Source organism: Cervus elaphus, chromosome 13 (genome assembly GCF_910594005.1).
Source record: "Cervus elaphus chromosome 13, mCerEla1.1, whole genome shotgun sequence".
Lineage (NCBI taxonomy): Eukaryota > Metazoa > Chordata > Mammalia > Artiodactyla > Cervidae > Cervus > Cervus elaphus.
In genome coordinates, this window is record NC_057827.1 from 57311701 (window position 1) to 57325036 (window position 13336).

Genomic DNA, 13336 nt, shown 5'->3' on the forward strand with positions numbered 1-13336 from the left:
TTATGATGACAGCTCTGTGTTTTGTTGTGCCTCCTTTAATCAGACTCCCTTCAGTATTCCCCGGAACGGTGGACTCCAGGCTACACTGCATACCATGGATTTTTGTGAATCCCAGTAGCCAGGGTTAACCTCCGTTGGGTGACCCTCGTGACAGATCAAGCTAGCTGCTGAGATCCGCCTTTGCCCTTCTCATGATTAATCCTTCTGGAGGCAAGATACATTTTACATTTTGAGTTGAATAATGGTGAGATAACTGATCCATTCTTGTGCTCATATCTCATCTTCCCTTCCGTACCTTGTCACCATAAAAATAGTTCTCTATAGAGCGGACAGGACAGCACTATACTCAGGTTACAGTAAAAGAGAAATGGCAGTGTTCTCTATGTATCTATGTATACACACACACATATACATCTGTATATATATGAACCTGTGTATATGTGTGTGTTAAGTTGTATGGCATTGGCCATAGAGAATAAACAATAAAGGGAAGAAGGATTAGCATGGGGAAAATAAAAAAAGAATAGCACTAGGAAAACAACTCATGGGAACAGACACGACTGTCCAGCTCCTGCTAAGACATTCTTGCTTCCTCTGCTGCACATGCCAGCAGCCTGTCCCCAGGGCCTTACAGGAACTAAAGGGAGGGGTGCACAGATCCTCTTGCTCTCCCAGCAGCAGGCTTGGCTTCTCTTTCTTAGAGCGTCAGAAGGCTATGTATTATTTCTTGCTTCTTCCATCCTCAGGAATGGCAGTCAATGGTTTGTGAGTTAGTTTGAGATAAGGTTGGGTTTTCCCAGGTAAGAATTTTGCCTTTGTCTTATTCATTTTGCACATTTTCTTCATCTGGAGATTGGAGAGCTGGTCCTGGGTCTTTCAAGATGGACTCATGCTCCATGCCCAATTATGATGGGTCCCAGTGGATTGTCCTAAAGGATATGGATACAGATTCTAAGGAAGAAGTTTCATTCTGATTTGTCTTTTACCACATTCTAATTTGTCTTTCAGCCTAGAACATAAAGATTTAGACAGGCATACTTATAGCAGCCCCACACAGGGAGCCAAAAAAAGCAAGTAAAGATTTATCTTTTCTTACCAGGAATGACTTAATCATAATTTGCATATATACATTAAAAAAAAACAAACACCTGAAGAACCACTGGGCACTTTATAATTTTTATTAACTTGGTATCCCTGAGAGTCAAATTAAGGTGTAAACATTGTTCTGCTTTACACAAAGGGAAATGGAGGCAGGCTGACTCACATGTAAAACATCGGGAACCAGAATTCATATCTGTTGATCCCACAACCAGTGCTTTTTCCACAAGACTATACACAGACATACTGAACACAGTACTCTCATTTTTTAAAAACATTACAGCACACTTCCTAAACTATCTCAGATCCTGAGGCATTGCTTTACAGTGGTATTTCTTGTTATCTCCCTGTTTAGGCAACGTAACTGAGACACCACCTCCCCTTAATTCCTAAGACTTAAGAAATTCCCTCAGCACCAGAACTCAAATTTATCATTCGTCTGCCACAGTAAGCTATGGATTTTAGAATATCCTATTTCCCCATTTCTCTCCCAGATCTCATTCCTATCTGAGAGCTCATTAATGTGACTGTGACACGCTACTTATCTCAGACCTTAGCCATTGCGCATGTTCTTTCCTTTGACCTGCCAGTCGAAGTGGCTTCTCTCAGGATACTGGTTCCTGACCTTTGTCTCCCATAGGAGCTAGTCCCCTAAAACTGCTCATCTTTCTTACCCAGGGCCAGTCAGCTGTTGCCTCGTCAGTAAGTGCAGCACAGGACCTGATGTATTCATATTCTGGGGGATGGAAGCCCGTCTGTGATATTCCTAGCGCTCCACGTTTCAGCTGAAGCAAGTCCCTCTCTGCCCCCTGCGCAGCCCTTATCGTGCCCCCCCTCAGATTCTGTGCTACTCTGAGCTTTGTCTCACCTCCCCACAGTCTGCCCTTTGCTCTCTGCTCCCTTGCTCCCCGGTTTTCCCATGTCCCACCCATTCAGCATGCGGTTTTACAGTTAGTTTTGGAAAGTTCATCTTGCCCAGGAAACCTTCCCTCTGGGCACTTCCTGCTTCATGAAACCTTCCAGATTAAAGAGAAGAAAATACCTCTCATTTTCCCCCCAAACTCTAATGCTTTAGACCTTAACTTCCATGCACAGTGTTACTACCTCGCTTTCTAAGTTCCTCTAAAGCCGCTGTAGCAGTACGCGTGCGCTGTTTGTTCGTGTCGGTGTCACCTGCCGCAGGCTGTGAGGACAAGGAGGGGGTCTGTTTAACTTGTGCTGTACAGGCTCATACTACTGTGACTATGTGGGCAGTTAGTTCAATACCATCTTTATGATATCAGAAGTACACCTGTTTGAAGAGCTGCTTTTAAAAATAGATGTATACAGTTGAATATGTGTGCGTGTGTGTGTGTAAATATTGTCAACTCCACTGACCAAAGATAATTTGTCCTCCTTACCATTAGGGTAAAGGGTTTTTGGCACAAAGTGGTCTGTTTTCCCAGTCTGTGGGAACATGGCAAGTGGCTTCTGCTCATTGCACGTTAGTATTGTGTCCACAGGGTGTGTGACACTCACCCAGGTGTTAGGGTGTGTGGATTATGGCAGTCCCTCTGGCAGCTCTAACGGCTTTCCCTATGACTGCATCCACTTGCCTTCCTCTTTGGGCTTCTGGACCACAAGGGACAGACAAAATTTAGATGAGACAGACCAGAAAAAAATCACACTAGATGCTGTAAATACCATGTTACTCTATTCCAGAGCTTCTGTGGCTTTGAAGACAGTTAGAAATCCAGGGTTCACACCTCACTGTTAATGAGGTTTACACTGTTCCCCCATATAGCACACCTAGATTCTTGACAAAATGGTTTATAGGTCAGAACCAGACTGGACACTTAAAGGCTCCTTCTTTAAGGTAAAGGAGTGTGCGTGACAAGTATATCATTCTGAGCACAGACTTAAGTGAGCAGGAAAAAAAAAATCATTCTTTTTTGCATTTCCATTACTGTATAAAGAGTTAGACCCACTGAGAATCCTCACTACTCCGTGAAATGCTGCAGTGTGGGTTTTTCTAGTTGAAATGCAACTGAACAGCATGATGAGTGAAGGGTACACATCAAATTCACAGGGTCCACTACCGTGTCCCCTCTCTCAGGGGAACAACACAGGCTCTGAGAGGAACGGGTGTTACTGTAGAGGGAACCAATCTTCCTTTCCTTCTTACACTAGATCCAGGAGAAACACAGCAACAAGTAGTGGGGTAAATTCTAGACTGTTTCCTTAACTAGTTGGGCACAGATTAGGAGATGGAGCTCACTACTGGAGAACTGTTTCCAAACAATTTCAATACATGTAATGAGGCTGTTTTTCTCATAGATCCTCAAGGGCTGACTTAGGTGCTGGCTGTGACAGAAGTTTCTCTCGTGTGTGGATCTCTCGGTGCTTATTAAGAGCGGAACTTTTACTGAAGCACTTGCCACAGTCCTGACACCCGTAGGGCTTCTCTCCAGTGTGGGTTCTGTGGTGTGCACGTAAGTCAGAACTCTTGCTGAAGCTCTTGCCACAGTCGGGACACACGTGGGGTCTCTCTCCTGTGTGTATCCTCCGATGTGCACTGAAGTGAGAGCTGTTGTTGAAACTCTTCCCACACTCTTCACACTGATAGGGCTTCTCTCCTGTGTGGGTTCTCTGGTGGATGATAAGGCTTGAGCTCTGATTGAAGCGTTTTCCACACTCACCACACTTATACGGTTTCTCTCCTGTGTGGATTCTTCTGTGGGTGATGAAATTTGAGCTGTCACGGAAACTTTTCCCACAGTCAAGACATTGATAAGGTTTCTCTCCAGTGTGGATCCTCCGGTGTCTAATGAGGCGAGCGCTCCGACTGAAGCTTTTCCCGCAGTCGGCACATTTATATGGATTTTCCACTTGATGGGCTAGCTGATGCATAGGGTGGGAGTATGGAGCAAAGCTTTTGCCGTATCTCAGATATTTATAGGATCTCTCCCCCAAGTAAGATCTCTGGTGACTTGGGACTTGACCCAAACTCCTTTCGGGGAGCGCTGGTTTTCCTCCGCTCTCTCCTGGGGCGTCTTCCCACTGTCTCCCAGGTCTGCACTCACTCTCATTGCCTTTCCTGTGATTGAGACGCCGGGGAATCCTCCTCTCAGACCTTGCAAGTAATGTCTTATGTAGTTGTACTTCCTCAGAAATATCCCGCTTTAGATTATCTTCATTCTCAAATCCAGCCTCGAAACCTAACGTAAGAAGAGAAATTTAAAAGTTACCCATTTTCTCAATTATTATGTGTGAGTGTGAAGTAAGTATGACATTGGATGACTTAACATAAAAATTAGGGGGCTCTGGACCCTAAATAACTACTGTCTGTTAAGACCTGCCATTTGGTAATCTGTCACATGCCTCTCACCTACAGGGGAACTGATGAATATGTTCTTTTAACTCTTTTTCCTGGATATCTGGTATCTTCAGAAAATCCTCTCAGTACACCAAGAAAAACCTGCCAGATTTAAGATAAAACCATCACTATGATTATGCAGGAAAGACACTTTCTAATGCTGTCTTTTAGCCTCATCTCAGGCCTGTCACAGTGACAGTTTACATTCTTTGCCGGTAACTAAAGGGGTAAGAAAGGAATGCCCAGGGAAACTGGGGAACTTCTATATTGAGGAAGAGCTACATGAGTCCTTTTCACCCTCAAATTCTGTGTGTTGAGAATAAAAACAGGGTAGAAAGATACCTGTTCTCTTTCAAAGAACAAAAGGCCTTCTGAGAGAGAAACTTTGGTAGGTGCTGTCTCTTTCAAACTTTCTCGTTGCCCATGAACAAATAATCACTAGATGTTCCAAAGCACTACTATAATGCCCAAACTAAGCTTTAATATTCCTCTTAAGAGCCAAATGCCAGGCTTCCCAGGCCTAGGCCATAAGAATTTGTAGATACTTGGAAAGTTTCAGTTTGCAAATTTAGTTTGAATTTGTAGAATTTTCACAGGTTTCAGATAAACTCTGGATCCCAATTCCTTGGACTAAATCCGAGAACATGTGCCCCTTAAAGCACTATTTCTACCCAGAAGCCCAGTGTTAGGATTAGACCCATGAAATGGAGGTTCATTATATTAACTGAAATCTCAGAAACTTAAATATGTGACTATAAATTATGAGCCTCTGAGAGGGGTACTTAGCATCTCCTAAACCTCTAAGCTGTTATTTAGTGGAACATGTTAATAGCTCCATGGAGTTGATGCTCTGTGGAGCACACTTGAAGAATGCAGATCTAAAGAATATTTTGGAAAAGAAAACTGTTGTTTATCAAATGCCCAAGTACTGTGCTAGGTGCCTCACTGTGGTACTTCACTTACATCAATCTTGTGAGGCCCGTCTTAATATATAAGCAAAATTACAGGGTTAAGTAACTTGCTTTGAGGTACTCAACTAATAACATAGTCCATATATATATAGTCATACATATATATATATGTATGACTCCAAAATCAGAATTCTTCCTGCAAGGAGGGAAGCCATAATGAAGTTGTTTTTTGTTTTTTTTTTTTTCTTTCTTAAACAGTAAATAAGATTCAAAGGGTCAGTTCCCTCAGAAATTTCAGACTTTGGGTAAGTGTGTCTGAAGAAAGAGATTATCAGGTTTTCATATATATGAATAAAGCAGGCATACAGACGGTATATAAGCTGAAACTAGAAGAAAAAAACAGAAATGAGAATGAACTTTAAAAAACCAATTTCATGTACTATGTGTACATGACACGCTGTTTGGGAAATGTCAGCTTTCGGAGTCCCTGCTGGGTAACCGAGCAGTTCACATACGGATGATGGCACATTTACAAAGTCTGCAGCCATCTCAGGTCGATGCTACAGTGTGAGGAGGCAGGTCAAGTGGAAGGGGGATATAAACTAGCTGCTTAGACAGGAAACCTGGAGAAAAGAGAAGGTGGTCACAAGAAGAATCCCTGAGTATTGGGTGTAGAGGCCAGTTCTCTTGGTCCTCAATCTGATGATTTTTCTCCTGGATGCCACTGCCTTCCCTTTGCTATTACTGCGTTAAGAAGTAAGAGGATCTTACCACTGGGGCTCTGAAATAAGACTGGAGCACGGGTCAGTGCCTCTGGAGGTATCTCAGGATCCTCTTCATCATCTTCAGAATCATCTTCTATGGCCTCGACTGTCTGCTCGGCTTGCTTTTCAGCTTCAGCCTCACTGCTCTCCTGCACGCGGCATAAGGCTATCTCTTTTTCCTGGCCCTCACTGGGCGGGGCAGCAACCCGGGCATTCACCAAAGCGTCCATCTCTTCAAAGAAGGGACAAGTCTCTGGTGCTTGGCCATTCTTGACTTTCCGATAGCTGGTCTGTAGGCTCTTAAACTTGGTCCGACACTGCTCCGGCGTCCTGAGGAAGCCATATTCCCATAACCGCTCAGCCACGGCTCCATACAACTGGCTGTTGCGGTGACAGTTCCGGAGGGCTTCGTAAAACTGAGTCTCACTAAGAATTGCAAGGTAGGTCTTCGTCTCTTCATAGCCCCAGTGCACACCTACCACCAGAAGAGAAGTTTTAGCACCACTTAATGCAGGGCTTTACAGCCTCAGTTCCTCAGTCCTAGCATCTGCATCATGAAAAGTCGCCTAAGCTTGGGCTACTAGGTGAGAAGGTAAGAACGGCTCATGTTTCCAAATCAGTGCAGACTCTCAGGATGTTCTGCTTCTCTGGCCCATATCAATTTCACAGAGACCTTGATTCCTACATTCAATTTAAAAGGGCTTTTCACCTGATCACAGTAGTGATCAATATGTACACTGAGGCAAGTGTACAGAAGGCGTTGCCCCATCCTTCTAGTAGTTCTGGAGTTCTGATCCTAACTAGAAAATAACTGGTTAGAAGACCTACAGTAAGTCACTGTCAGCCATGAGCCATCCTTAAATTCTCTGATCAATCTTTTCCTACCAGCCCTACTTCCTTATAAATTAAGTCTCCCAAAGAATGTCTCAAAATCCCAAGGAACAGTCTCTTTCAGATTCATACTGCTGCCTAATCCACTCCCTTTTATGGCCCTTCTTCACCTGGCCACAGTCTCAAAAAGCCAGCCCAACAATAGCAAAGGCCTGAAGGGTACAAGGTAAGAACCTGTGGTCATGCACCTTCTTCTTAGTAGCAGAGGACTGGCAGAGCCAGAAGGAGGGAGGAAGCAGAGCAGAGAGCACCTCCTGGTCCCCAACGTGGGCAGAACTTCATCAGGATGACTACAGACTCTGCTCCCTGCAGGTCCCTCAAGCTAAAGGGAAGGGAGAGTCCAAGAGCCTTCCTCCCACTTGAGAGCCAGGTGGAGACGACACTGCTTCCATTATCCTCCACTCTCTGCCGTGAAGCAAAAGGGAAATAATTGGAAGACAGAGGAAAAGCAGTGGAAAAAGACAAAAAGAACAGAGATGAAGAAAGTAATAGCAGCTGGCACATGGGCCATGTTTGTGATTTACCTAAATGTATTCCAGTGACAGAAAGGGAAAGAGAATTATTTTTTTTTAAAGGAAAAAGTACAAGACAAGAAGACTAGAACAGAACAAAAGTAACGACACATAATAAAACGTGGAAGGAACAGATAACTGTTCCCAGTAGAACTGCAGCTTTGGCGTTAGTGCTCCGTAACTTAGAGTTGAGGACACACACTGAAATGTCCCCCTCGCTGATGAGTGGGCAGGGTTACAAACAAAGCCTCCTGCTTCACGTGCGGCGCTCTTCCCATAACAGCGTAGTTGTACAGATTACATCAGTAATAGTGTGATATTTAAAGATGGGTCCATAGGCAAATAATATTTCAATGGAGTGTTAAACAAGATTCTTGCTGCAAAACTGGGTCCTGTTAAAATGCCAATATGTGATGCAAATCTCATACAGGAAACACAGAAAATGTTTTCCCAACTTTAGGCAGTCCTTCCCTATGCTCTTTTAAGTAAAAGTAGTGAAGCCGCTCAGTCGTGTCTGACTCTGCGACTATAGCCTACCAGGCTCCTCTGTCCATGGGATTTTCCAGGCAAGAGTACTGGAGTGGGTTGCCATCTCCTTCTCCAGGGGATCTTCCTGACCCAGGGAATGAACCCAGGTCTCCGGCATTGCAGACAAATGCTTTACCGTTTGAGCCACCAGGGAAGACCCCAAGGAACACATAATAAACTGAGCTTGGAGGGTAAAAATAAAACACCAGTTCATATAAGGCACTCAACAGATACTGTTTCTCCTTAAAGATACTATACTGCTAAGATTTTCTCAGCCTTCAGTGATTTTATAATAGGGAAAATATATTTTAATAAAGAAACAGAAGGAATGGTACTCCTTTTCGGGGCTCACTTGAATTTTGAGTGTATTTCTTTTTTTTTTTTTTTTTTGAGTGTATTTCTTTATAGTATCTAATATTTTCTTTACTATTAACTCACTGGTCTTCCCACAAGAGAATGAAATACATAGAGAACTGAGAAATGCTTCTATTCTCTTAAATGACAAAGCTGGCAAGTGACATTAAGTTTCCTGACTCCACACCCAACCTCATAATTCCTCAGTCTAATCCTAAAACACCAAGAAGAAAAGCTTACCACTTGGGCTACGGAAAAGGACAGGTGTGGTGGAGCTGTCAGGGTCCTGGGAGGTGGCCTCCTGGCCCACTGCGTCACTGTCAGACTCTTCAGCCGTGGCCGCGTCTCCCTCTGCATGGTGCCAGCCCTCTGGCTCTGGCTCCTCAGTCTCGGCATCACTGCCTCCCAGGCCGGAGTGAGAGGCCGCCTCCTCCAGGCCATTACTGGGCAGGGCGATGACCTGGGCACTCAGCAGGGCTTCCATCTCTTCAAAGAAGGGGCAGGTCTCAGGTGGGTGACCACTCTTGACTTTCCGATAGTTCTTCTGGAGACCTTTGAACTTGGTCCTACACTGCTCCAGGGTCCGGAGGAACCCAAATTCCCGGAGCCGCTCAGCCACAGCCCCATACACTTGGCTGTTGCGATGACAGTTTCGGAGAGCCTCATAAAACTCTGGCTGACTGAGAATTGCAAGGAGAGTTCTGGTCTCTTCATGGCCCCAGTGCACACCTGCCACCTTCTCATCCTCAAGGACCCAGGGATCCTGGTCCGCCCAGCTGCTTCTCTCTCTCCTGGATGGTAACAGATCAGCAGGCACTCGTCTGTCTTCTATGTGACTGCCTCTTGGGAGTTCCTTCTCCTTGGAGCCCAGATCTGGGATCCATGGTTCTCCTTGCTCCAACTTGGAGACCATGCTGGATTTAGAACATGGAAATCCTGCTTGCAGGGAAGCAAACAAAGGATATCATAGTTTGGAATGATCATAAAAAGTATCTCTTGAGTTCAGACTTGCTTTTTTTTTAATCCAAGAAGTTTATAAAGAAAAGTAAGAAAATGTTTTTAGAAAGATCAGTGGGTTGAAGAAAGTGAGGAAAATACATAAAACCTCAAAAAATGAGAAATACTTTCCAGAGCAGGGTGACAGAGGAAAGTGTCCTCTTGTGTGTTCAGAGCAGATAATTCTGCTCCAAGTTACTGCTCAGCTCTCCTGACTGCTTGTATGCAGGTCCTGGCACTGCTGAAAACAGTCACCTCCTGCCTCCTAGAGAGCTGACTCTTCAACGATGTGGGGGTTAATCCAAGTAGAGCTCACAGTAGGCCCTCTGTATCCACGTTCCTCCACATCTGCAGACTTAACCAACTACAGTACTGTAGTAATTACTATGGAAAGATAGCTGTGTATAAGTGGACCCATACAGTTCAAACTCACATTGTTCAAGGGTCAGCTGTACTTGGGGCTAGAGAATTAAGAGTGACTGCAAGGAGACTGTCTTCAACTGTTCCATTTCTCTCACACTCGGTTAGTAACTTCTAGAGGCTTTTCCCTCAGTATATCCTTTATTCCTACTGCCACCATCTAAGTCTAGACCTCTTATCTTCCCTCACCTGGGTAATGCAGCAGTCACTGCTGTACCTAACTCGGGGCTCTTGCTTCATCAGCTCATATGCTATTTGTACTGCCAAACCTTAACCTGAGTGTCTGCCATGCACAGCCCATTCATACCATACTCTTCTCTCCAGAACGCAGCACACATTCACCACTCTGCCTTGCCTTTCCTTTAACTCCCTCCCTTCTATGCAAATATAACCCATTAGTGCCCCCCTGAAGCCTTCCAAACAGCCTTCCCTTGTCTCCTACTCTACCAAGCCCCTATTGTACTCACACAACTGAGTAACAAGTCATTGTTTGGCACTGTTTCAATACAGTTCAGTTCAGCACATATTTATGTTCATTCTTACATTCTCAATCATATTGTAGGCTCTTTGAGAGGCACCTGTCTTTATTCCAAGTACCCTGTATGGTGTTGAGCACATGGTAGGTGTTCAAAAACTGATCGATTTTGCAAGTGGGGTTGAGGGACTGCATCTGGATTACTAGACAGAGACCACTACCAGCCTGGCTGTAGAGAAGGCTGGTGTCTGGGATGATAACATCAGAATTCAGAACAACCTCAACAAGTTAAAGAAGTGTTCAAGGAAAACAACGTACAAAATGGAGCTCAGCAGAGTACAAAGAAGAAAAACAAGTTCCACAAAACCAAGTTTAAGAATAAGAACCAGGCACAAAGACAATCAGGAAGAGACCTGGGAGTATCAAGTGAATGATAATCATTAATTGAGTTATACTGCAGAAACTATAGTGAAATACTGAAGTAAAATCCTTAGTCTGCCTCTACCTGCCAAACCCTCACTGGAATAATATATATAATGAAATTCTCCACAATTAACATGATGTTTGAAGAATTTTTCAAAGGAGAATAACAAAAACTTAGTAGGTCTCAAGAATGGAGCTTCTGGGGAAAGCTTAAAGAAACAAATCTAGTTTAATATGGAGAAAGAAAGAAAGTGACTAAAGGGAAGATATGCCAAGTATAGAAAAGAATTTTTATCTAGAAAGTTCAGACTTAGTGTCATCATTACCAGGAGAAAAGAAATTCCAAGTCCTGGTAAAAACTATAGAGAGCCATTCTCTGGCAGACTTATCAAAAGAGGAAGTATAAGAATACTTCTGGCAGCAGAGAGCTCAGCTACTTGCCTTCAGGAGGTCTGCAACAGCTCCATGCTGTTTCCACCTATTCCTGAAATCCCTTTCCCACTCACTGCTCCCAACCCTACTTCCCAAATTAGAACGGCATCCTATCTTCCCAATGAATCTACTCCTCACCGCTCCTTTGAAAAGGTCTGCGCTTCTCCTTTGGGTTCATCTGCTCCTGTGGTCCCAGGTCTGGGCTTCTCGCCCTCTCTTTCTTGGGTACACCCCTGGGCTGGGGTTCCACTGACTCCTGCCGAACACTTAATAACTCTCGTGATGATTTCAGGGGTGTCATCTTCTCCAAGCGCACTTCCTGCCCCTTCACAGAGACTGTGACCTGGAAACAACCCCCATGAATTGTCACTGCAAGGTCATGATGAGGGGTATTCCCAGAGGAGTCTAATATCCCAAAAGAGATCATCCTTTTGGGACATGGCTAGGGTTGGGGTGGTGGTGGAGGGGTTGGTTAATAGAACAAGGGTCTTTCTCACTCCATTACTGTTAGCTTAGAGCACCTGGAACTCCAGAACAAAATAGTAAACCCAGTTTCACACTAAAAAAGAATTCCCCTCTCATTATGCTGAAAAGTTACATTCAGGTGGCATCTCCCAATAAGCTGTCTGAAAAAGTTGCCTTTTGAAGGACCAGAAGTAGGACATCGCTAATGGAGACTGTGCCTTAATTTGGTCTTTTATCCTGCCCCTTCCCAGTCACATACTTCTGAATTCCCTCCCCCTGCTCACCGAACGTCCAGGTCTTCCAGGCTCTCTTTCTAAGTCTTCCACCAGAGTCACTGCCTCCTCTCCACTTTCTGGACATTGCTTTTGTACCCAGTTCTGGATCTCCCCAGGTAAGACGGTCAGGAACTGCTCTAGCACCAACAATTCTACAATCTGCTCCTTGGTGCGCACCTCTGGCCTTAGCCAACGACAGCAGAGTTCCCAGAGTTGGCTGAAAGCCTCCCGGGGCCCAGCCACCTCCTGGTAATGAAACTTCCTGAAGCGCTGTCTGAAGGCCTCAGAGTTAGAGCCATTCCCTCTCAGGGTGGGTTTGGCCATGGTTCACAGCAGGAAGCAGCTTCCCTTCACTTAAAGGTCTAGGTTCCAGGGCTTACACCCATCTTCCCATGTCCTTGGAGAATCACCTGCAGATGAGTCTCTCTCTGTAAGCAGTTTCCTCCTAGGGCAGAGAGAGATGGCACTATCAGAAGGAATATATGTCTATAGAGTCTTGCCAGAGCTGGCCTGACTGCCCATATACTCCAAGGGGTCATCTGAGGTCAGGAAGTCAAAACTGAGCATGAAGGTGAGAGACCATTCAAAGGCTGCATTTCTGGGCGACACCCAGGGCAGCCCGGAGAAGCAGCAGAGGATAGAAAGTACTATCTACTCTTCCACCGCCCCCAAGTCTGACCCACTGAGCTCCCCTGACCAGTGAGTTCGAATCATTTGGGAGACGTGGAGCTCGGGAGGGTCTAAAGGCAGGTCACCATCCTGCTGAAGGTAACAAAAAGCCTCTGTCCAGCGGGTCGCAGCTGATCTCCGCCGTCCTTACCCAGGCCCTCACAGCCCACCCCGCTCCCTGAGACTCCACCGCTGCCAATTCCCACCCCAGACAAAAACCAAGTACTGAACACTGGGTCTGTTTTCCCTCACAGAAGCAAGCGCTCAGTAAACATCCGGGAACTACTGACGGGAAACCTCGCGCATTGAGAAGTTGATTTTGGCTCCTGAAGCGAGGTCCGGGTGGGTTTGGTGAGAGTCACACTGAGTTGGTGGAGAGAGGAATTCCGAGGGGGCAGTAGTCATGGGTCTCCTGAGGACAAGCTCGGGTGGTGGCCAGGCGCTCCGAGGCCTGCGAGGTTCGCGAGCGCGGAGCGCAGGTCTAGGAGAGGTGGGTGCTGGGTTCCGGCCTCTTTGTCTTCGTTCCCTCCGGCCAGGTCACTCTCGGAGCCGTCGTGAGTCCCTCCAGAGGCCTCCGACTGGACTAAGGCGCCCTGAGAGCACCCTGTGGCCCACACCTAAGAGCTTCTCCCTCAGGCTATCGCTCAACCCGCTCGCATCTCTGCCCACCGGCCAGCCTCACCCAGTCTGGGTCTGGCTCCAGCCCGGGCTCGCCAGCCTCCCAGTCCAGCTTCCAAACCGGAAGTCAGAGTGGGTGACTCGGAAGCC

General features: G+C 45.7%; 2 protein-coding genes across 11 annotated transcripts in view; one reads left to right on the forward strand and one right to left on the reverse strand.

Moving 5' to 3' along the window:
* The window catches only part of ADAL (adenosine deaminase like), a 33735-nt gene extending 25124 nt beyond the window's left edge, over window positions 1-8611 (forward strand). For 5 of the 7 annotated variants that reach the window (XM_043921914.1, XM_043921912.1, XM_043921910.1 and 2 more), the window contains one exon: window positions 44-2432. The gene's annotated coding sequence lies outside the window, so the exon portion shown is untranslated. Of the gene's footprint in view, window positions 1-43; window positions 2433-7331 lie in introns of those variants that run through there. The other 2 variants (XM_043921913.1, XM_043921909.1) reach the window with 2 other exon arrangements.
* ZSCAN29 (zinc finger and SCAN domain containing 29) lies at window positions 1161-13303 on the reverse strand. Of its 4 annotated transcripts, none has more exons than XM_043921897.1 (6): window positions 12859-13303; window positions 11909-12344; window positions 11298-11502; window positions 8654-9349; window positions 6136-6603; window positions 1161-4295 (listed from the first exon to the last, which is right to left on the reverse strand). In XM_043921897.1, exons 2-6 carry the CDS (start codon window positions 12221-12223, stop codon window positions 3409-3411), a joined length of 2571 nt encoding a protein of 856 aa, XP_043777832.1. In that variant the 5' UTR covers window positions 12224-12344; window positions 12859-13303; the 3' UTR covers window positions 1161-3408. The 4 variants fall into 4 exon arrangements, with proteins under 4 accessions (XP_043777832.1, XP_043777834.1, XP_043777833.1 ...); XM_043921899.1 differs by having other exon boundaries at window positions 12821-13303; XM_043921898.1 differs by having other exon boundaries at window positions 12802-13303.
* Between the last annotated feature and the right edge of the window lie 33 nt (window positions 13304-13336).